The sequence below is a fragment of the Ranitomeya variabilis genome, chromosome 1 (genome assembly GCF_051348905.1).
Source record: "Ranitomeya variabilis isolate aRanVar5 chromosome 1, aRanVar5.hap1, whole genome shotgun sequence".
In the NCBI taxonomy this organism is placed as follows: domain Eukaryota; kingdom Metazoa; phylum Chordata; class Amphibia; order Anura; family Dendrobatidae; genus Ranitomeya; species Ranitomeya variabilis.
Window position 1 is genome coordinate 494,603,233 of NC_135232.1, and position 22,187 is coordinate 494,625,419.

At 41.6% G+C, this 22,187-nt stretch overlaps 1 protein-coding gene across 1 annotated transcript in view; it reads right to left on the minus strand.

Moving 5' to 3' along the window:
- DGKQ (diacylglycerol kinase theta) overlaps positions 1-22,187 on the minus strand; it is a 169,944-nt gene that overhangs the window by 109,168 nt on the left and 38,589 nt on the right. The window contains exons 2-4 of the mRNA XM_077251980.1: positions 19,878-19,957; positions 4,581-4,683; positions 364-449 (exon numbers count right to left, since the gene is read on the minus strand). Coding sequence (XP_077108095.1) covers positions 364-449; positions 4,581-4,683; positions 19,878-19,957 — 269 coding nt within the window. The remainder of the gene's footprint in view (positions 1-363; positions 450-4,580; positions 4,684-19,877; positions 19,958-22,187) is intronic.

Genomic DNA, 22,187 nt, shown 5'->3' on the forward strand with positions numbered 1-22,187 from the left:
GCCAAGTAAGCATAAACATTGGCATACTTTTTTTAAAATTTTTTTTTTTGACAGCACTGAAAAGCAAAGTTTGATTGAGCAGTAGAAAAATTAAAACAAAACAAAAACCATCATACATTTCAATGATTTATGTCTGCAACTATATAAGAAGGTGTGTGGATTGGCTGCAAACATTTCCTAAACAGAGCCAAACCGCTATTATGTAAAGGCATATAAGAGAAAAAACATTATACCAGTAAACAGCAGTGACATTATATAAAAAAAAGGATCACTAATACAAGTAACAATAATATACACTAAAATCTGAAAACTACGATGTGTAGAATAGCAGATGTGCATAAAGAAGCAGTTTCATGAACTTACATGGTCATGTTGGCCATCATGGTGACACTGCCGACAATCACCACAAGTAAACAAAGAGCAGTCTGTATGCACGTAAAGTTCACAAACTAAACAAAAGGAAAATATAATTATTTTATGGAAAATTGACATGTTAAATATTGCAATATAAAATAACACATTTACAAGTCCTTAAAGTGAACCGGTTAGGTCCCCTGTGTCCCCAGAACCACCAGCAGTTGTGTTTGCACATGTAAATACCCTGCCTAACAGTTATTACATTACACACATAGAGAGATCTTTAGGAAAAGTATTTCTAAAGTCTGTTTATGATACGTAAATGGAGTGCTGGTGTCCCCAGACTATTCGGCCCCCTTTGCATGTTATCACGCCCCTGTGGGCACGGTAACATGGCTTACAAGCACTGGTGTCATCGCCACCTCTATACATACCTCGCACATGTGCGCGTTTGCTTTCCCTTAATGCACTGATCCTCTGAAGACGGGTGTACGAGTGCTGGAGAAGTGCACTACGCATGATTGGAAGTCTGCACTCCCGGTCATGTGCAGTGCGCCTCTCTGAGGCCGGCACTTCAGAAGATCAGTGCTTAACGGAAAGAAGACGCGAGCATGTGCGAGGTATATATAGCGCTGGCGATGAAGCTGGCACTCGTAAGCCATGTTATCATGCCCACAGGGTTGTGATATTATGCTAAGTGGGCCAACTAGTCTGGGGACACCAACGCACCATCGACTAGTTAAAGGCCTCATCTACATATCATAAACTGAAATACTTTTTCTAAAGATCAGTTTATGTGTGTAACATAAAAAGACTGTTAAGTAGGGTATTTACACATGCCAACACAACTGCTGGTGGTTTTGGGGCACGGGGAACCTGACAGATTCCCTTTAAACATTTTTGAGAGTGAGGAAATCATTGTTCAGTACTGCTAAAATGGAGTGTGTCAATAGGACCAACCCTCCTAAGCCGTCTATTTGGGCATGCAGGTCATAAGAACCTGAATAAAATGATACCAGTGATCCACATTTTTCTTAATATGCAAATGAGCAGTTAAGGTCTATAGGCAGGGCACAGATCTCCCTGAGAATACATCAAGAGCTTACCTTAATTGAAATAGGGTATTATCAATGTGAGACAAGTAATGACAGACCGTCTGCTCTCCTGAACTACATATCCCACACTGGTAAGACCACCTTTCATTTAAGTGAATGAGCTTGGCATAGAGCGGTGTACTTGTCTCAGCAAGGTACCAGCAAGCACATTCCGACAGCTGCACCGAGTGTGCCACTTGGCCTACTAGAGTGGACTGCACTGCCTGATGCTATCCAAAGCTGCCCTGTAGTCAGATAGCACTTCTCAGCTACAGCTGTGACAGTCAGGTCAGAGCAGGAAAGCAACGTGACACTCCACTCCGCGCTATGCACTTGAACGTCCATCATTGTCATGATGGTATCCCACTATTCCCTGTAGTCAGTAACAGTGCTAGACTGCCATTGCCGCAGCTGAAAAGTGCTTACCGAGCACAGGGCAGAGCAGCGCAACACTGAACTCCTCTCTGTGCATACAAAGTGACATACACTGTGCAGAGCACTATATGGCACAGCTATGGGGCAATAATGGTGCAGAGCACTATATGGCACAGCTATGGGGCAATAATGGTGCAAAGCACCAGGGAAACAAGCATGGTGCTCCCACTCATTCTGAACCTATGGTAAGTTGAATCACATTCTCATTATAAATGTCATAATTATATGATAAGTATGCACTAAGCTCCATCCCTCCATAACCCCACCCCCATATGACCAAAGCCCCGCCCCTGCCCCACCCCCACCGGGCCATGGAAAACTGGTCTTGCTTAAAGCCGGTCCCTGGTGCAAAAAAGGTTGGGGACCTCTGACATACAGGATTGAATATCAGTCAGGGCTGAGGAAATTTTACTATGTCAGCGGCTTGGTTAAAGAGGGCACAGAGCATCATTAGTGGAAAGAAATCAATAAAAACTGAAGGATACCGATGTTAATAGACATCAATCTGACAAAAGTAACAGTCAAGCCAATACAAAGAAATCTAATAAGATATCTAGTATTGCATACATTTGCACAGACATGCATAAAAATGTATTTTGGTGTCCTCTCCTTTTTAATATGCAATAAATTACTACATTTTTTATATGTAAACTATAAGAAAAAGGGCCTTATAAAGCTGTGTATTTGCTATTCTGTTACTCTGCAAATTTACTAAATATTTTCACATTTTTTCCAATTTTACATTTTGAAATTAAAAGGGCTCCTGCTTTCAGTAAGAGAATAGACCTCCCCATCAGCTTTGATTGCATCATAGGTTACTTTAATGGGAATCTGTCAATAGGATTTACCTCCCAAACTATTTAGACGCGCATGTAGTGCTTTCAAAGTCTGTTATTGAGAAATTAGCTTTTGAATTGATAAGCAAATGGCTATGACAGATCTAAAGCCTCCGACACTCCAGCTCTATTCGCAGCCCAACTTGTACTCCTCCTGCTTGGCAGACAGTCTCTTTGCTGTGTGACTTCAGGCGAAGGGTCAGTCAGTCAAGCAGGAGGCAGCGGCACTGGGAAAGGATAGAGCTGGAGTGTCAGAGGCTTCAGATCTACCATAGTCCTTTGGCCTTATCTGCATATCAATCAAAACGATGACTTCTCAGTAACGGAAGAGCAGGCTGGCCATATGAAAGGTATTGCTGCGCTTGTCTTTGTTAGAGCTACATGTGCACATAAATAGTTTGCGGTGTGTGGGGGAAGGGAGTGAGTGGGAGGGGGAAATCCTGCTGACAGAATCTCTTTAACTGAAGATTTATCATAAACATGTTCATTAAGAGATATGAAAATCCTGGTGGCAATTAAAGAATAAGTTAGTAGTCAGCAGAACACAGGTGATGTAACAAACAGTCTATAGATACCAATCCGTTTTTGTCTCCTGAAGGTTGTCAAACCAGCCTTTCTGGTGCCTGGAATAACCATGTTTTTCCTGTGCTTTCCATCATGGGACTGATGTATGTAATTTAAAGCCATCTCTCGGGAAGTGGTTAGACTAAATGTATATGCACTATTTTAGGCTGGTGTGGATGCTTTTCTGTAGCATACTCCGTCAATTGATTCCATATGCAAGAACCCATGAGAAGACTTAGCTTGCAGCAGTGTGAGATTTGTGAATTACAGTAGCTCTTGCAGAGGATTTAAGGGACTGACTATGCTGTAACAGCCGGGTACAGTACTTACTAAAATGCCAAAGTCTGAATTATACCAACACAGCAAAGAAGTCTGACAAAACACAATAACGCTTTGTGCACCTGTCACTGCAGAGATTTACAAGCAGCACTTTCTTCTCTGAAGAGTCTTTTTTGCCCTTTTCTTGGCCATTCCATGAGAATTGTTGGCCACTTTCGGAGTGTTTTACCATAGTTCTTGGGAAATGCTGTTTACTGTAGTTTTTGCGTTATTTTATTAATGAAGAAACTGCTAGTGTTTTTTTTTCTTTAAGCAAAAACTATAGCAAAAGTCGTCCAGGCGTCTTCCGGGCATCTTTTGTGTCTTCCCATTAACGCGTATTGTAAAGTACACAGTGTCGTTCAAGTGGAAGACACTAGGACAATGGCCAAGTCACTTCTTTTAACACTTGATGTTTATAGAAATCTGATGCGATTAAAATATGAAATGCATAGGCTCTTTTGAGAGTTTTCTGGTATTTTACGCGGTTATGGTGGCAGAATTTGCCTAAGACTTTGTGTGCAAATGCCCCAAACAAGCGTGCAAAAAAAAGGTAAAAAATATCGGTGCTCAATTCCCACCATGTGACCCAAGCTCAGAATCTCTAATTTTACTGTAGGCCAAGAAGAGTAGATCAAGTGTCTATAGCCTGTAGGCTGATGGAGGGGCAACTATTAAGATCTGGCAATTTAGATTGATGTTGGGATAAGCTATGATATTAGAAACTTCCATGTGCATGCACCGAGCCAATGATAAGGAGGTCATAGCTTGTGCTATCAGAAACCCCATGTATCACTGCATGGGCACAGTTCATTCATAGAACTGTTTTGTCAGTGGTAACCGGGTGCTGAATAGCGGGTATGTAGTCAATTTTGTATTTGTTTCTACAAAAATAGAAATAGATTTTTGCTTTTCGCTTAATATGTGCCTTCTTAGATATATTTTTATCTTCCTACAAAAATGGGAAAAGATTTACCTTCACATCTTAAAGCCAAACTGTCCTCGAGAAGTTTTCGACAAACTGTGCAGAACTTCCTTTTGCAATGTGCGGTGGGCCGGAAACAATGGGAAACTGGAACCTGAAAATAAAAAAAAAGAAAGATTTTTTTTTTCCCCAAGGACCAGCATTATTCAAGGATTCATAAGAGATACTATAAAGGGGTATTCTCATCTCCATGATCCTATCCCAAAACGTAGTCGGCTTAATAATAATAGCAAATGCCTCCAATTAGAAATGTAGTATGGTTCTTCTATGTCACGTAGGCCATGTGCAGGCATTGCAGTAGATTAGGTATCCATGGTTACGACCACTCATATAGTGACAGTTAGTGGTCGTAACCAGATCCCTAAGCTACTGCACTGCCTGCACATGGGGTACGCGACACAGGGAATCTGAAGAACTATACTAAATTTCTAATTGGAGGTATTTGCTAATATTATTATTATTACACAGCTTACATATTGGGATAGGATCTTAGAGATGGGAATACCCTTTAAACTTAGGTTGCATTATTGTTATTTAAAGCAATTCCAGTTCTAAAATAAATATTTATAAAATCAGACCCACCACCATACAGCACACTATTGCCTTCACATAAGGCGGGTTTTTTTTGCAATATGTGGCAAGGAATCCTTGCTTGCTCCAAGCTGTGGCTTGGATAATGTTCAGGTTGTTCATCTGCTTTGTGCCAAAATCCAAAACAAACACATTACATGCGAGTCTTTGGCTAAACAAGCGAGGTGTTAACAAGCTTCAGCAAGCTTCCCCTTAAGGGAAAGACTACCTGACGGCAGAAACTTACTATATAAGGTAGACAATTCTATAATATCTGTGCCTGCCAACATTATTACAATCCAATAGAAACAGAAGCAAGTGCCAGCCATCATTTACACTAATAGATTGGAATGAGTCAACCATTGTTTCAATTGTTTGGTTATTAAGTCTGCTTTTATTGTTTTATTGAATTAGAGGAAAAATACAACATTTATCTCAGAGAATAAGGATACTGTACGATTGGTTTAAACATACTGCAGAAAACATTTTAGATGGAAATAAAGATATAGAGATGACTAATAACAGTTGGATTTGGTCTCTCATAACTCAGTTAAAGCATTATGTCTGAACCAATGCCTCATTTTTAAATGGCAAAAATGTTAAATGCTCTCCTGATCTGCATCTCATTTACATATTAAGAAAAACATGGATTTCTCTGTAATAAGATATCAGATTGCAGATATGAAGGTATCATTTTATTGAACTTTCCAGGACTTGCATTGAAATACGGGTTGGAGAGTTGTTCCTACTGATAGATTCCCTTTAAGGGCTTGACCTGAAAGGAGCTTTACAGAATTTCCCTTGTATAACTGCAATATTTTGTCTTAGGGCTCATGGACATCGCTGGATTCTGGATCAAAATAAATAAATTACAGTCCAACTATTTAGTAAGAAATGGTGATTAGTTCATACCTGTACAAGGCAGAGCATGTACCAACAGGCTGACAATTCAAGAAGGAAAAAAAAACAAACAAAAAAAACAACAAAAACAGTCAAATTCCCTTTAAGAAGTTAAAGTGGTTTCCCCACGAACAGAACTTCATTTTAATCAATAGAACTTGGAATTATAATAAGTTCCACAATTGGATGTGTTTAAATAAAATGTTCCTGTGCTGAGATAATCTTATAAATGTTCCCCTGCTGTGTACTGTGTAATGGCCGTGTCTGACCGTGCAGGGACATGGTCTGATCATACCATCAACGCATCAATTTCCGAAACGAGCGTCGGGATGTGCGCATTATTGGGGTCTCGTGGACCTTAAAGCTATGGACCTCCATTCCTTATTTCATATTTGCACCTTAGCACTATGCACTTTGAGTACTGTATGGAGTCTCTGTTGCTCATTTTGACACTGCTGCACTTTAACTGCTTTCACTAGAGCTTTTTCTCCCCTTTTCTTCTTTGAGTACATATGATGATACACTTGTTTATTGAGATTATCATTTTTTTCACTGATCTTTTGGAGGTACTTAAATACTTTTACTAGGTACCCATATATCTTATTCAATTATGGTCTAGTGTATCGTCCCCTACACGTTTTTCCTTGGGTCCACCAATTGCAATATTGATACTATATTCGCAATTATATATACTTTTTCTATATATTAATTTTGACTATCTTGTCCCGATAAGTGCACATGTTTTAATACAGTATAACTGTTGCTACTATTATCTAATAAAGGCATATATTTTTCTGTATATTCTTGTCTGGACTTTCATGGTTTTCCATAGTTTTCGGTGGTCGGTTACTTGTCTGACGCTTCAGAGTCATCAAGACTGGCGTATCACACACTTGAGCTACCTCAGTCCTGCTGAAATAGAAGGCGCCAAATTCATGAATTTGGGGGGTGGGGGAGGTGGGGGGGTGGCCTCTTCTGGGTGCCTAAACATGCTACTTCAAGTCAGTGACTGGAGTAGCATTTCTGGCGTACAAAATGTTGGCCCTTCTGATGAATTTAATGGGTGGCTGTAACCACGGCATGTTCTGTCGGGGCTCCTCCCCAGCTTCACCCATACTGGAGTAGTGGATTCAAACTGGTGTTGAAAACTACAAAACTCACAACATTCTGCAAAACTCTTCATTGCGCAAAAATGTTGACACTTTTCAAAGCTTTTGCACCACTAAGTTTTTCTCTGAAGCGCAGCTCAGTGCTTCAATTTATACGGTATATACACAGCAGAAATCATGCAAGTGTCTGATACATGCTGCCTGTGGATCAGGCAGCACATGTCAGCTGTTAGGTCCCCGAGAACAGTAGGAGAAAACTGAAGTATTATTCAGTAAATGTATCACATTATTGAAGCCTTCTAATTGTTAGCAATTTTACCAGCAATGCGGGTATTATACAGGAGACTGTTCCATGTAACAGACTGGTGAAGTAAAAGTATTTCCGATCCCGTCAGATACTGGCATGCTTATGGTCGGCACGGTCATGTGTAACATGGATGCGTTTAATCTGAAACAGTTGTGTGTAATTTGGCTTCATGCTGCATTATACAACAATAAGGAGGGAAGTGGTTGATGATGTCAGATTGTCAGTTTTCGGTTTTTCCATAAATACTACTGCTACAGCTAGCTCTTCAGAACCACAATAACAATGTGCACTACCACATTTATTGAGCTGTACACAGTTACGACACTAAATTACTAATTTATCAGCCTCATGGGCTTTAGTTCCTTTTAATCTAGATTAAAATAATGGCATAAATAAAACTCAGGCTATACTGAATCTTTTCCCACTACACTAAATATCAATTTGCTATCTGATTAGACCGCACTCTTCTCATCATGACAGGTTTGCTTTAATTAACCTAAATGTAAAAAGCAAGCCAGCTCAGAGGGTGAGGGAAGGGTGCAGCTACAGCCAGTGGTTGGCTGCGTACAATGTGCAAATATGACTATATCTTTTCTTTGCCCCTTTTTTCAGTTTATGTAATCTTTCAAGCAAAAAGAAAAAAAAAAAAACAGAAATGACGAACAACGACCTCAATCCCTTACCGACATGCGCCGTACATATGCTGCTCTGCGGGAGGTGCGTTCCCGCAAAGAGCAGTATATCTACGGTGGCACGATCGCGTGGCCTCACACTAAGCGCCGCGGCGATTGCGTGCGGGTGTCAGCTGTATGTGATAGCTGACACCCCGCTGCAATGCTAGCACCAATTGTGGGCATTTAAACCCTCTAATGCAACTGTCAGTAGTGATAGCGGCATAGAGAAGCATCGAGCAGGGAGGGGGCTCCCTGCGCGCTTCCATCAGAACATCGCGATCATCGTGATGTCCTGATGGTCTCTATGGAGACCCCTGGCACCAAGATGGCTGTGGGGTTGTTCCAGGTCTTGGAGGTAAGGTGATTTGCAAGTGCCTGCTGAGAGCAGGGGCCGGGCATGCCTCCTTCCTTGTCAGATTCCAAGACCAAAAGTTTGGACACACCTTCTCATTTAAAGATTTTTCTGTATTTTCATGACTATGAAAATTGTACATTCACACTGAAGGCATCAAAACTATGAATTAACACATGTGGAATTATATACTTAACAAAAAAGTGTGAAACAACTGAAATTATGTCTTATATTCTTGGTTCTTCAAAGTAGCCACCTTTTGCTTTGATGACTGCTTTGCACACTCTTGGCATTCTCTTGATGAGCTTCAAGAGGTAGTCACCGGGAATGGTTTTCACTTCACAGGTGTGCCCTGTCAGGTTTAATAAGTGGGATTTCTCGCCTTATAAATGGGGTTGGGACCATCAGTTGGGTTGAGCAGAAGTCTGGTGGATACACAGCTGATAGTCCTACTGAATAGACTGTTAGAATTTGTATTATGGCAAGAAAAAAGCAGATAAGTAAAGAAAAACGAGTGGCCATCATTACTTTAAGAAATGAAGGTCAGTCAGTCCGAAAAATTGGGAAAACTTTGAAAGTGTCCCCAAGTGCAGTGGCAAAAACTATCAAGGGCTACAAAGAAACTGGCTCACATGAGGACTGCCCCAGGAAAGGAAGACCAAGAGTCACCTTTGCTTCTGAGGATAAGTTTATCAGAGTCACCAGCCTCAGAAATCGCAGGTTAACAGCAGCTCAGATTAGAGACGAGGTCAATGCCACACAGAGTTCTAGCAGCAGACACATCTCTACAACAATTGTTAAAGGGAACCTGTCACCCCCAAAATCGATGGTGAGGTAAGCTCACCGTCATCAGGGGCTTATCTACAGCATTCTGTAATGCTGTAGATAAGCCTCCGATGTTACCTGAAAGAGGGGGAAAAGACGTTAGATTATACTCACCCAGGGGCGGTCCCGCTCCGATGGGCGTCTCAGGTCCGGTACAGCGCCTCCCATCTTCATTCCATGACGTCCTCTTCTGGTCTTCACGCTGCGGCTCCGGCGCAGGCGTAGTTTGTCTGCCCTGTTGAGGGCAGAGCAAAGTACTGCAGTGCGTAGGCGCTGGAAAGGTCAGAAAGGCCCGGCGCCTGCGCACTGCAGTACTTTGTCTGCCCTCAACAGGGCAGACAAAGTACGCCTGCGCCGGAGCCGCGGCGTGAAGACCAGAAGAGGACGTCATGCAATGAAGATAGGAGGCGCCGGAGCGGACCTGAGACACCCATTTGACCGGACCGCAGTGGGACCACCCCTGGGTGAGTATAATCTAACCTCTTTTTCTCCTCTTTCAGGTAACATCGGGGGCTTATCTACAGCATTACAGAATGCTGTAGATAAGCCCCTGATGATGGTGAGCTTACCTCACCATCAATTTAGGGGGTGACAGGTTCCCTTTAAGAAGAGACTTTGTGCAGCAGGCCTTCATGGTAAAATAGCTGCTAGGAAACCACTGCTAAGGACAGGCAACAAGCAGAAGAGACTTGTTTGGGCTAAAGAACACAAGGAATGGATATTAGACCAGTGGAAATCTGTGCTTTGGTCTGATGAGTCAAAATTTGAGATCTTTGGTTCCAACCACCGTGTCTTTGTGCGACGCAGAAAAGGTGAACGAATGGACTCTACATGCCTGGTTCCCACTGTGAAGCATGCAGTAGGAGGTGTGATGGTGTGGGGGTGCTTTGCTGGTGACACTGTTGGGGATTTATTCAAAATTGAAGGCATACTGAACCAGCATGGCTACCACAGCATCTTGCAGCAGCATGCTATTCCATCTGGTTTGCGTTTATTTGGACCATTATTTAGGCTGTGCGAGGGCTATTTGACCAAGAAGGAGAGTGATAGGGTGCTACGCCAGATGACCTGGCCTCCACAGTCACCAGACCTGAACCCAATCGAGATGGTTTGGGGTGAGCTGGACCGCAGAGTGAAGGCAAAAGGTCCAACAAGTGCTAAGCATCTCTGGGAACTCCTTCAAGATTGTTGGAAGACCATTCCCGGTGACTACCTCTTGAAGCTCATCAAGAGAATGCCAAGAGTGTGCAAAGTAGTCAGCACAGCAAAAGGTGGCTACTTTGAAGAACCTAGAATATAAGACATAATTTCAGCTGTTTCACACTTTTTTGTTAAGTATATAATTCCACATGTGTTAACTCATAGTTTTGATGCCTTCAATGTGAATGTACAATTTTCATAGTCATGAAAATACAGAAAAATCTTTAAATGAGAAGGTGTGTCCAAGCTTGGTCTGTACTGTGTATGTGTGTATGTATATATATATATATATATATATATATATATATATATATATATATATATATATATATATATATATATATATATATATATATATATATATATATTTCAAAATATTTTTTTTTATTCCTAAGTAAATAAAAAAATATTTTTCCAATAAATACATTTATTTAAATTAAAAGAAAAAAACAATAAAAGTACACATATTTAATATCGCCGAGTCCATAACGACCCACTATAAAAAACTGTCCCACTAGTTAAACCCCTTCACTGAACACCGTAAAAAAAAAAAAAAAAAAAGAAATCCAGGTAAAAAAAAACAATGCTTTATCATCATACCACCAAAAAAACATTGCAATAAAAAGCAACAAAAAAAAAAAAAAGACGGATGTAAATAAAAATGGTACCACTGAAAATGTCATCTCGTCCTGCAAAAAAACAAGCCGCTATACAGCTCCATCAGCAGAAAAATAAAGTTATACCTCTCAAAATAAAACAATGCAAAAGTAATTATTTTTCTATAAAATAGTTTTTATTGTGTAAAAGCGCCAACACATAAAAAAAATATAACTGTGGTATCGCTGTAATCGTACTGACCCGAAGAATAAAGCTACTTTACCCATTTTACCACAAGCGAAACGGTATTAAAAAAAAACCTAATCCCAGAATTGCTGGTTTTCGTTCATTCTGTCTCCCACAAATCAGAATAGAAAGCGATGAAAAAATGTCATGTGCCCGAAAATGGTACCAATACAAACATCAACTTGTCGCGCGAAAAAACAAGCCATAATATGACTCTGTCGGATGAAATATGAAAAAATTATAGCTCTCAAAATATGGCGACGCAAAAACTAGTTTTCGCAATAAAAAGCGTCTTTTAGTGTGGTACAGTAGCCAAACATAAAAACCTGGTATCGCTGTAATCGCCCAGACCCGAAGAATAAAGTCATCTAGTCACTTACACCATGGAACAGCATTAAAAGGAAATAAAACCAATTCTTCACATACTGTTGATTTTTTCATTCTGCCTCCAAAAGATCAGGGTAAGGCTCGGCGCGTATTTATCCTGCGCTAAACGCTGAGTGCTTACGCCAGGGTTACCGTGTAAATCTCTGAAATACGTGATTCAGACAGACCGCCCAGAGGAAGATTCCCTATAATGAGGCAGATGGAGGCACTTTGGACGCCGTCTGACCTGTGATCCGGAGGAGTCCGTCTTTTTAGGATTGCATAAAAGTGCCGTCGGCCACAGTTATGTGCACTTCTGAATAGGACACCGCTGAACAGAGGCCAAACGGAGTCCAAAGTAACTCTGCTGACTCATCATAGTGAATGGATCACTCACGGGTTTCATCTGTCACGTCACTTAGAGATTTAGACGGAAACCCCAAAGTAAGTGCTCAGCGTAGATAAATGTGATCCCTAACGTTATGTAAAGTGTTCCCAATAAAAGTTTCAACTAAATCCACAAAAAAAGCAAGCAAAGGAAATATAGGGGGCTTCCACGTTACTGGTAGCACAAAGGCTCTGGAAAAGCTAAATAGCTTCACGCTCCCCAAAATAAATTCAGCAAATTCTGCGCTCCCAAATCCAAATGCCCCCTCCCTTCTGAGCCCTAGTGTGCCCAACCACATTTAGCGCCCACGTTTGGCATTTCTGTAGTGATGAGAGCCTGCCTAATTTACAGGTGCGGGTCTCCAGAAGCATGAGCTGGGCATAATGTACTGGTCACTACAAAGGCAGTTTGGAATTTTCACTCTTTAACATCCACTGCTGCCTGGTTCTGGAAAACACCCATGGAGTCAAAATTGTCACTACAACTGTAGAAATATTCCCAAAGGGTTACAATTTCCAAAATGGGTCCACTTGAGGGGGGGGTTCACTGTGTAGGCACATCAGAGGCTCTTCAAACGCGACATGGCGTCAAATAATTACTCCAGCATATTTTACATTCAAAAAGTCAAATGGCACTCCTTCCCTTCCGAGCCCTGCAGTGTGCCCAAACAGTAGATTTCCCCCACAAATGGTGTATCGGCATGCTCAGGAGGAATTGCACAATAAAATGTATGGTCCATTTTCTCCTGTTGTTGCGAGAGTAAAAAAAATAAAAACAAAAAAAAAGGTCTAAAGGAAAATTTTTGTGAAAGTAAAGTAAATGTTTATTTTTTTTTCTTCCACATTCCAAATATTGTCAAGCACGTCATCTCCTGACATCTTGGCGCCAAAATCTCCATCTGCGCATGCGCAGCCCCCGGCCACCATTTTCCCCAGAGTCCACCACACAGGAAACCATGGAACTGCAGGGGAGGGGGCTCTGGCCTTTCACAAAATGTCGGCAGAGCCCCCGCAGCACCGGAGACCCCCGCACAGCACCGGAGACCCCCGCAGCGACATCGAAGACCCTGCAGTGGTGTGTTACACATCGGAGAACCCCCTCATCCCAGCCTGCGGCCTGCAGCATCACCTCACTCCTGCCTCCTCCAGCAGCGACCCCGCTTCACTGCAGCCACCACCCCCAGTAAGCAATATGACGCATGGATTATAAAAAGCACCACCATTTTACTAAAAAACTATTCTTATTTTTCTTCTCAAAATTTGGGTGCGTGTAATAATCCGGAGCGTCTCATAATCCAAAAAATACGGTACTCACCTTAACGCCCAATCCCCAATGCCCATGTCTCCTATAAAAAAAAATTTTTTTTATAGACAACCATATTACTCACCTCTCTGCTGTAGTCCACGAAATCCCGAGTGTCCCACGGGGATCTAACTTGTAGAACTGTCACATCGGGAGATGTGACTGCTCTACCTGGCTGCCGGCAACACACTGATAGAAGCGTCATCGCTCTCACAGTGTAAAGTGCTGAGCTGCTGTGAGAGAGGTCACATCATGACGATTTCATCAGCTGATGGAACTCGTGTGACGTCTCTCACGGCAGCTTAGCGCTATACACTGAAGTGATTACCTCCTGTGTCAGTGTATAGCCGGGCTGTCTTTGAGAGCAGTCACATAAGTGACTACTGTCAAAGTCATCAAGATCATCGTGGGACATTATGGATTATTATCTACTAGGCAGAGAGGTGAGGAATATTGTGGTTTTTTATTTTTGATGCAGGAGATTCAGTGGATTAGGCGTTCGGTGAGTATGATTTAATTTAGATTCAATAAAGGAGTCTGTGTCATTATTACAAATAAAGGACTTTATTCTGGGTGAGCATGTGTGGGTTTTTTTTTAATAATATCACTGTGGGGTTAGTAATAGGGGCGTCTTATAGATTACTAACCTGTGGGCTTGATGTCAGCTGACAATACAAAGGTGACAAACCACCCCCCAACTAACACCCCACTTGCCACAGCTAGAGGGCAAGTGGGAAGAGCGAGGCTAAGCACCAGATTTGCCACATCTTATGGATGCACCTTTTCTGGGGCGGCTGAAAGCTGATGCTTTCAGTCCGGGAGGGGCCAATAAACATGGCCCCTTCCTAAGCTATTAATATCAGCCTACAGCTGCCTGCCTAGCCTTTGCTGGTTAGAATTTTTCTGCGGTCCACCTGTAAATTAGCCAGTAAAGGCTAAGCAAACAGCTGTGAGCTGATATTAATAGCCTTGGAACCTTTATGGCTATTGGCTCCTAAGCAGAATATTAACATCAGCCCTCAGCTTTCCCTCTACTTATGAAAATTACGTGGGAGCCCACGCAATTTTTCATTTGTGCAAAAAAAAAAAAAATACCAGTTGATGTTTGGTTACAGTCTATGTAGGTTCATTTGTGTGTGTGCGCGCGCATTTACTTACCAGTTTAGTAATGAGGGTATCTGGCTGACACCTTTTCATTCCTAAACCCAGGCCTTGGTGTCAATGACAGCTGCTGACTCCAAGCTCTAATCCCATTACCCTGATGCTACTACATCAGAATGAAAAAGGTGGTGTTGAACCAAGAAATTACATCACAAAACTTTTTTTTAAATATCTTTATTTAGCTAAAAAAAAGCTTTCATTGCTGAACAAAAAAGCATACAAAACTGCGGCAAAAAATGCATTTTTGCTGCCAAGAGATGCAGAAACCTTGTACAAATTTCTGCAAGCAAATACTCAATGTGCGCACATACCCTAAGGCTAAGTTCACACTGCGTTAGCAGCAGCCAGTTCAGCACATACGCCAACGGGCTGCTGCTAGCGCAAGTGCCGGCATTTGCATCCCGCTAGCGCAGATAGAGCTCTGCAGCCTGCGTCTCGGGTCCGTCACTCAATGACGGCACATCGCTAGCGCCCGCCCATTGTGGGCGTGCGCTAGCGATGCGTCTGCCATTGCATTCAATGGCGGCGTTAATGGACTACGTTACACCGCGTTATGCCGCGGTGTAACGTAGTCCGTTAAACGGGTCACACTAACGCAGTGTGAACCCAGCCTAAGGCTGGAGTCATACTAGCGATTTTAGAATCGGCTTAATTTTGTTCCTGCAAAGTCAGACAAATGTATTGCAAGTGTACAATCCAATTTTTTTACACCTAGCATCCAATTTACATCCTAAGGCCGGTTTCACACGTCCTGATATTTCCGGTACCAGAGATGTCAGTGTCCGTGTGTGTAATAAGTGTGGCACACGTGTGCCAACTGTGTTCTGCATTATTACCACACGGCATAGTGGGAATAAGAACACTGAGTTCACCACAGTTCAACCTCAGTGACTTCCCATGGTGCTGAAGTCACCGCAGTACAGCCCGGCTGGGAACGCAGTCTCAGTGACCTGCGGTAACCTCAATGACGTTACCGCTAGTCACTGAGGCTGTGCTCGCAGCAGCTCATTCATCAGTGGTTCTCAGCCTGGACGGTTGCATCTTGGCACCGTCAACTTGAAAACTATTAATCCCCAGAAATGGATTAAGGCGTGGGACAGAACGATGGACAGGTGAGGGATATTGTTGTTTTATTAGATGAGACGAGGGATTCAGTGGAATTACGTGTTAGGTGAGTATAACCATGTTTGTTATTTTTAAATAAAAATGGAAAAGTGTGTTTTCTTACATTTATAATAAAGGACTTTATTCTGGCTGTGTCTTTATTTACCATATAAGTATAGGATTAGTAACGGATAGGTGTCTTATAGATGAATCTCCATTAATAATCTGTGGGGTTGATGTCACCAGACAACACAAAGGTGACATCAACCCCACAAATATGAACCCCACTTGCCACCGCTACAGGGCAAATGGGAAGAGCCAGGCAAAGCGCCAGAATTGGCGCATCTAATACATGTGCCTATTCTGTGCGGCTGCGGGCCGCTATTTTTAGGCTTCGGGGGGTCAATATCCATGGCCCCTTACAAGCCTTAGAATACCAGCCCCTAGCGGTCTGCTTTAGCTTGGCTAGTTGTCAAACATGGAGGGGAACCCACGCCGGTTTGTATAATTATTTATTTAAATAATTAAAAAAGATAGCGTGGGGACCCCTCTACTCTTGATAACCAGCCTTGCTGAAGCTGACAGCTGAGGGTTGCAGCCCCCAGCTGTCAGTTTTGCCTGGCTGGTTAAAAAAAATACAGAGGAAACCATGCCTTTTTTTGTTTATTTATAGCACAGGCGGTGGGTGAGGAATACTCCAGACAGCCATTTCTGCTATAACTGTTATTAGCAGCAGCAGGCGTAGGCTAATGGGAGTAATAGTCCCAAAAACCGCCGCCTGCTGTCATTGTTCCCACTTGAATAGAACTCTCATCATTGTCCCATGCTCGTGCTGATCGCCGGCAGAGTAGAGGAGAATGATGATCAGAACCAGGCACTGGGGAACAGATCTTACTGTACCGTTGGTGCCCGCCATGTGGTAATGATGCAGTGACATCTCCGATACCGTTTTGACATTAGGTTTGGTGAGGGCTTAATTTTCGCATACTGAGCTAACGTTTTATTAATCTTCAAAACATTAAGTCCCCGGATTAAATGAACTTAAAAATGATCAAAAAAAGCATACAAAAACTAAATATAGATAATACATAATAGAAGAGAGGACAAACTAAAAAGAAAGGCATCAGGGATAAGTACAGAAAACATGGCAGTCTACAAGGGATCCAAGTGTCTCCCTGATGCACCTGTTTTTGTAGAAATCCAGTTAGAATAGTAATGTTGTACTAGCAATAGTAAAAATGGCATTAGGATATGATATCAATACAATTGCACAGGTCCCAAAAGATGTTGAAAATTAACACACTGGTAATGAAAATAGCTTAAATAATGCCATAAGCAAGAAAAAAAGCCCAGTGGGGATCCTAAAAATAAAGGACAACTGTATATTACATGACAGTAATACAGACTAGAGGGCGACAACCCTATGCATATATGCATAATAAATACCTTAAGAATACAAAATGAAGAAAAGGGTAAGGTGCACCTTTCACCTCTCTTCAGATTAACAGCAGCAATCAGCAATATATAGCTGAAATCTGCCTTGTGTGTTTTCTATTACTTAGAGGAAAAGACAATATAGCTGGTTGTCAAATTCATCAATTAAATTCATTAAACATCATTAAAGAGTTGTCAAGTCTTTGGCTACAAGTCTGCAGTGTCTCTATGTGACTGCAGACTTGTGCATCATCGCATCTCACGCACTGCGCACTGTGAGGATTTTTTGGTGCAGAGAGCTGGCAGCCATGTGACTGTAAGTATGTAATTTGCATACTTCCAGCCACATGCCGACTAGACATGTCTGGCCTCACTTAATACACTTGCACTGGGCAAGGCTGTGGACATCTAGTAGGCATGTGACTGCTTGTGTACAAATTGCATAATAGTGGTCATGCGCCTGCATCGGCGAATCCTCACAGCACACAATTGTGAGGATTCACAAGTCTGCAGGCACAGAGTACAAACCACATAAGAAAACATGTAAATTTTACATGGCCACCAAAAACAGTATATGATGGAACAAGAAAGGAGATATTCTTTACCCAGGTAATAACATCCTGGATTTCAGTCCTGTTAGAAGCAAAAGGAGTTCAAATACTTCTGCCCAAAATAACTTTGAACAGAAACCCCAGGACTCTCCTAAATTACAGAATCACCCGATATGCATTATTAAAGTGACCATCACAGAGGTCTCAACATGGTCTCCAGGCACTTGTTAAAGAGCAGATTTATCATCATGGTAGCTGGAGGGAAGCCATTGTTCTTTGGTGAGCTTCTCCTGGAAATGTTTCATTTCCACATGAATTAGTCGAAACAAAAGGCCACAGTCCAGGTCCCAGTGTTGTCTACAGCCCATGAAAAATGCATAGTCTTCCCTATAGCCTGCAGAGTCTCTTTCTGGTGCACTTGGGACGTTGCCTGATACGCCACAATAGTTTAGGATCATATTAGCCTTGCATTGCAATTGCTCGTAGCTACTGATGTTCAAGCAGCACATGGCGACTTTGAAAAGCAAACCAGTCAAACTAATGACACCTGCATGGGGCTACGGAACAAGACGACAGCATTGCAGGCGAGCAGTGATTAGAGTCGGATATAATTCACATACTATCCCCGATGGCGTTGTTAATGAAAACAAGCCTATCTAAACACAGCATGCTTTAAAGTCATTTCAAGGTTTCTGGAAAAATAGCGAGCAGTCACTTAATACAACCTGCCATTGATATCATTCATTTGACAATGGCTCTAGGAGCCAAAACAGGTTTCATTATCAACCTAGCAATAAGACCGCTCATAGATATGAATAAGAAAGAGGGAAAAGTTAGGTAGCACTTTGTAGGAGCATCTGTGCAAAAGATGTGGGTGAGTAAGAAAGAGGAAAAAAATAACATTATAATAAATGCTTCATCTTTTCATAGTGGCCACGACAGGGTACTGCACATTCGTCTCCTATTGATTTCAATAAGAGGCGAATGTGCAGGACAGGTCATCAATGATAAAGTAGTGGACAACCTCTTTAAATAGATTGAAAGGGGATGGACACTGTCCTAGGAGACCTTAGAGTGTTAGGGTATGTGCACACGTCAGGATTTCTTGCAGAAATTTCCTGAAGAAAACCGGAAATTTTCTGCAAGAAATCCGCATTTTTTTTTTGCGTTTTTTTCGCGTTTTTTTAGCATTTTGCAAGCGAAATTAGCTTGCAGAATGCTAAAGTTTTCCAAGCGATCTGTAGCATTGCTTGGAAAACTGACAGGTTGGTCACACTTGTCAAACATAGTGTTTGACAAGTGTGACCAACTTTTTACTATAGATGCTGCCTATGCAGCATCAATAGTAAAAGATAGAATGTTTAAAAATAATTTAAAAAAAATTAAAAAAATGGTTATACTCACCTGCAGACAGCGGATCTCCTCAGTGGCGTCCGTTCCTATAGATGGTGCGCGTGTGCAGGACCTTCCATGACGTCGCGGTCACATGACCGGTCTCGCGACCAATCACAAGACCGCGACGTCATCGCAGGTCCTTCACCGCACACCAGCTATAGGAACCGAAGCGGCAGCATGCATCGGAGAGGCGGGAAGACTCCGGAGGCCATCAAAGGTGAGTATATGACTATTTTTTATTTTAATTCTTTTTTTTTACCAATTATATGGTGCCCAGTCCGTGGAGGAGAGTCTCCTCTCCTCCACCCTGGGTACCAACCGCACATGATCTGCTTACTTCCCGCATGGTGTGCACAGCCCCGTGCGGGAAGTAAGCAGATCAATGCACTCCTAGGTGTGCGGAATCCCCGCAATTCCGCATTTTTAATGAAGATGTTGCTTTTTTTTCCGCGATGCGATTTTTTCCCAGAAAAAAATGCAACATTTGCACAAAAAATGCGGAATACCCTGAAAATAATGGGAGGCATGTGTTAGCGCGAAAAATACTGAACGTGTGCACATGGCCTTACTCCTGTGTTTTCAGAACAACTGTTGGAGGTTTCACAGTGTTTTCTGGAAAAATCTGTTAAAGAGAAAGATAATATATATATATATATATATATATATATATATATATATATATATATATATATATATATATATATACACACACACACATATATATATACACACACACACACACATACATATACATATATAGTATATATAGTTATTTTTTTTAACGACAGAGGAGTTATTATTACTTACTCTTACTAGACCTGGAGTCAGACAACTGCAAACGATCTTCACATGCTTCAGGCACTTTTCATGGGACATAAAATTGCAAACTGGGAAGAAAAAAAATAAAACGCTCTCATTTATATGCATAAATATACAAAAATATACCTTGAATTGTGGTATTTTATTCACCACCAAGTGTGCAACATTTCAACTCTACACAGAGCCTTTCTGAGGTTGACGATCCAAAACGTGGTGGACATTTTATAAGCAACTTTACACTGTGTGAAGAATTATTAGGCAAGTTGTATTTTAGAGGATTATTTTTATTATTGATCAACAACTATGTTCTCATTCAACCCAAAAGACTCAAATATCAAAGCTTAATATTTTTGGAAGTTGGAGTGGGTTTTTTTTAGATTTGGCTATCTTCGGAGAATATCGGTTTGTGCAGGTAACTATTACTGTGCAGAATTATTAGGCAACTTAATAAAAACAAAATATATTAAATAATAATAATAAATAATAATAATTTTTATTTATATAGCGCCAACATATTCCGCAGCGCTTTAAATATATATTCCCATCTCACTTGTTTATTTTCACCAGGTAAACCAATATAACTGCACAAAATTTTGAATAAACATTTACGGCATTCAAAAACAAAACCCCAAAAAATTAGTGACCAATATAGCGACCTTTCTTTATGATGACACAATAGCCTCCATCCATAGATTCTGTCAGCTGCTTGATCTCTTTACGATCAACATTGCGTGCAGCAGCCACCACAGCCTCCCAGACACTGTTCCGAGAGGTGGACTGTTTTCCCTCCCTGTAGATATCACATTTTATGAGGGACCACAGGTTCTCTATGGGGTTCAGATCAGGTGAACAAGGGGGCCATGTCATTATTTTTTCTTCTTTGAGACCTTTACTGGCCAACCATGCTCTGGAGTAGTTGGAGACATGTGATGGAGCATTGTCCTGCATGAAAATCATGTTATTCTTGAACGATACCAACTTCTTCCTGTATCACTGCTTGAAGAAGTTGTCTTCCAGAAACTGGCAGTAGGTCTGGGAGTTGAGCTTCACGCCATCCTCAACCCGAAATGGTCCCACAAGTTCATCTCTGATGATACCAGCCCATACTAGTCGGAGTGGAGCTCTCTGCCCTTTACTGATCCAGCCTCTGGCCCATCAAGAGTCACTCATTTCATCAGTCCATAAAACCTTTGAAAAGTCAGTCGTAAGATATTTCTTGGCCCAGTCTTGACGTTTTATCTTATGTTTCTTGTTCAAAGGTGGTCGTTTTTCAGCCTTCCTTACCTTGGCCATGTCCCTGAGTATCGCACACCTTGTGCTTTTTGTTACTCCAGTAATGTTGCAGCTCTGAAATATGGCAAAACTGGTGGCAAATGGCTTCTTGGCAGCTTCACGCTTGATTTTCCTCCATTTATGGGCAGTTATTTTGCGCCTTTTTTGCCCAACACGCTTCTTGCGACCCTGTTGGCTATTTGCCATGAAACGCTTGATTGTTCAGTGATCACGCTTCAAAAGTTTGGCAATTTCAAGACTGCTGCATCCCTCTGCAATCTCATCTCACAATTGTGGACTTTTCAGAGCCCTTCAAATCTCTCTTCTGACCCATTTTGCCAAAGGAAAGGAAGTTGCCTAATAATTAAGCACACCTTATATAGGGTTTTGATGTCATTAGACAACACCCCTCCTCATTACAGAGATGCACATCACCTGATTTACTTAATTGGTAGTTGGCTCTCAAGCCTGAACAGCTTGGAGTAGGACAACATGTATAAATAGTATCATGTGATCAAAATACAACTTGCCTAATAATTCTGCACACAGTGTATTTATGGTCTTATCTGTAAATACATAGGTGATTTTGCAATATTTCATAGCGTGAACTTTAACAATAGTTAGCTTTACTTAGGGCAGGGATGCATAACTCCAATCTGCAAGGGCCACCAACTTGCTACTTAAAGACAGTGCTGTGGAGTCTGTGTTGGTATGAAATGGACAGACTCCTAAAATATATAACAAATTGGGTACAGTATTTAAATATAGGATGTGTTGAATATTTTGTAATAAGAATTTGGGAAAGTTACGAAATGTCCTATAAGTGTCTGCTCTGTTAATGATGTAAGGATCTCGGCTTTTAGTGGAGATGAATCTGTGCTGCACATTATGTACAGGCTCAGTAGTGACCAGTCCTGTGGAGTCAGAGTTATGAAATGTCCTATAAAGGTCTGTTCTGTTCCTGATGTAAGGATCTAGGCTTTTAGTTGAGATGAATCTGTGCTGCACTTTATGTACTGGCTCAGT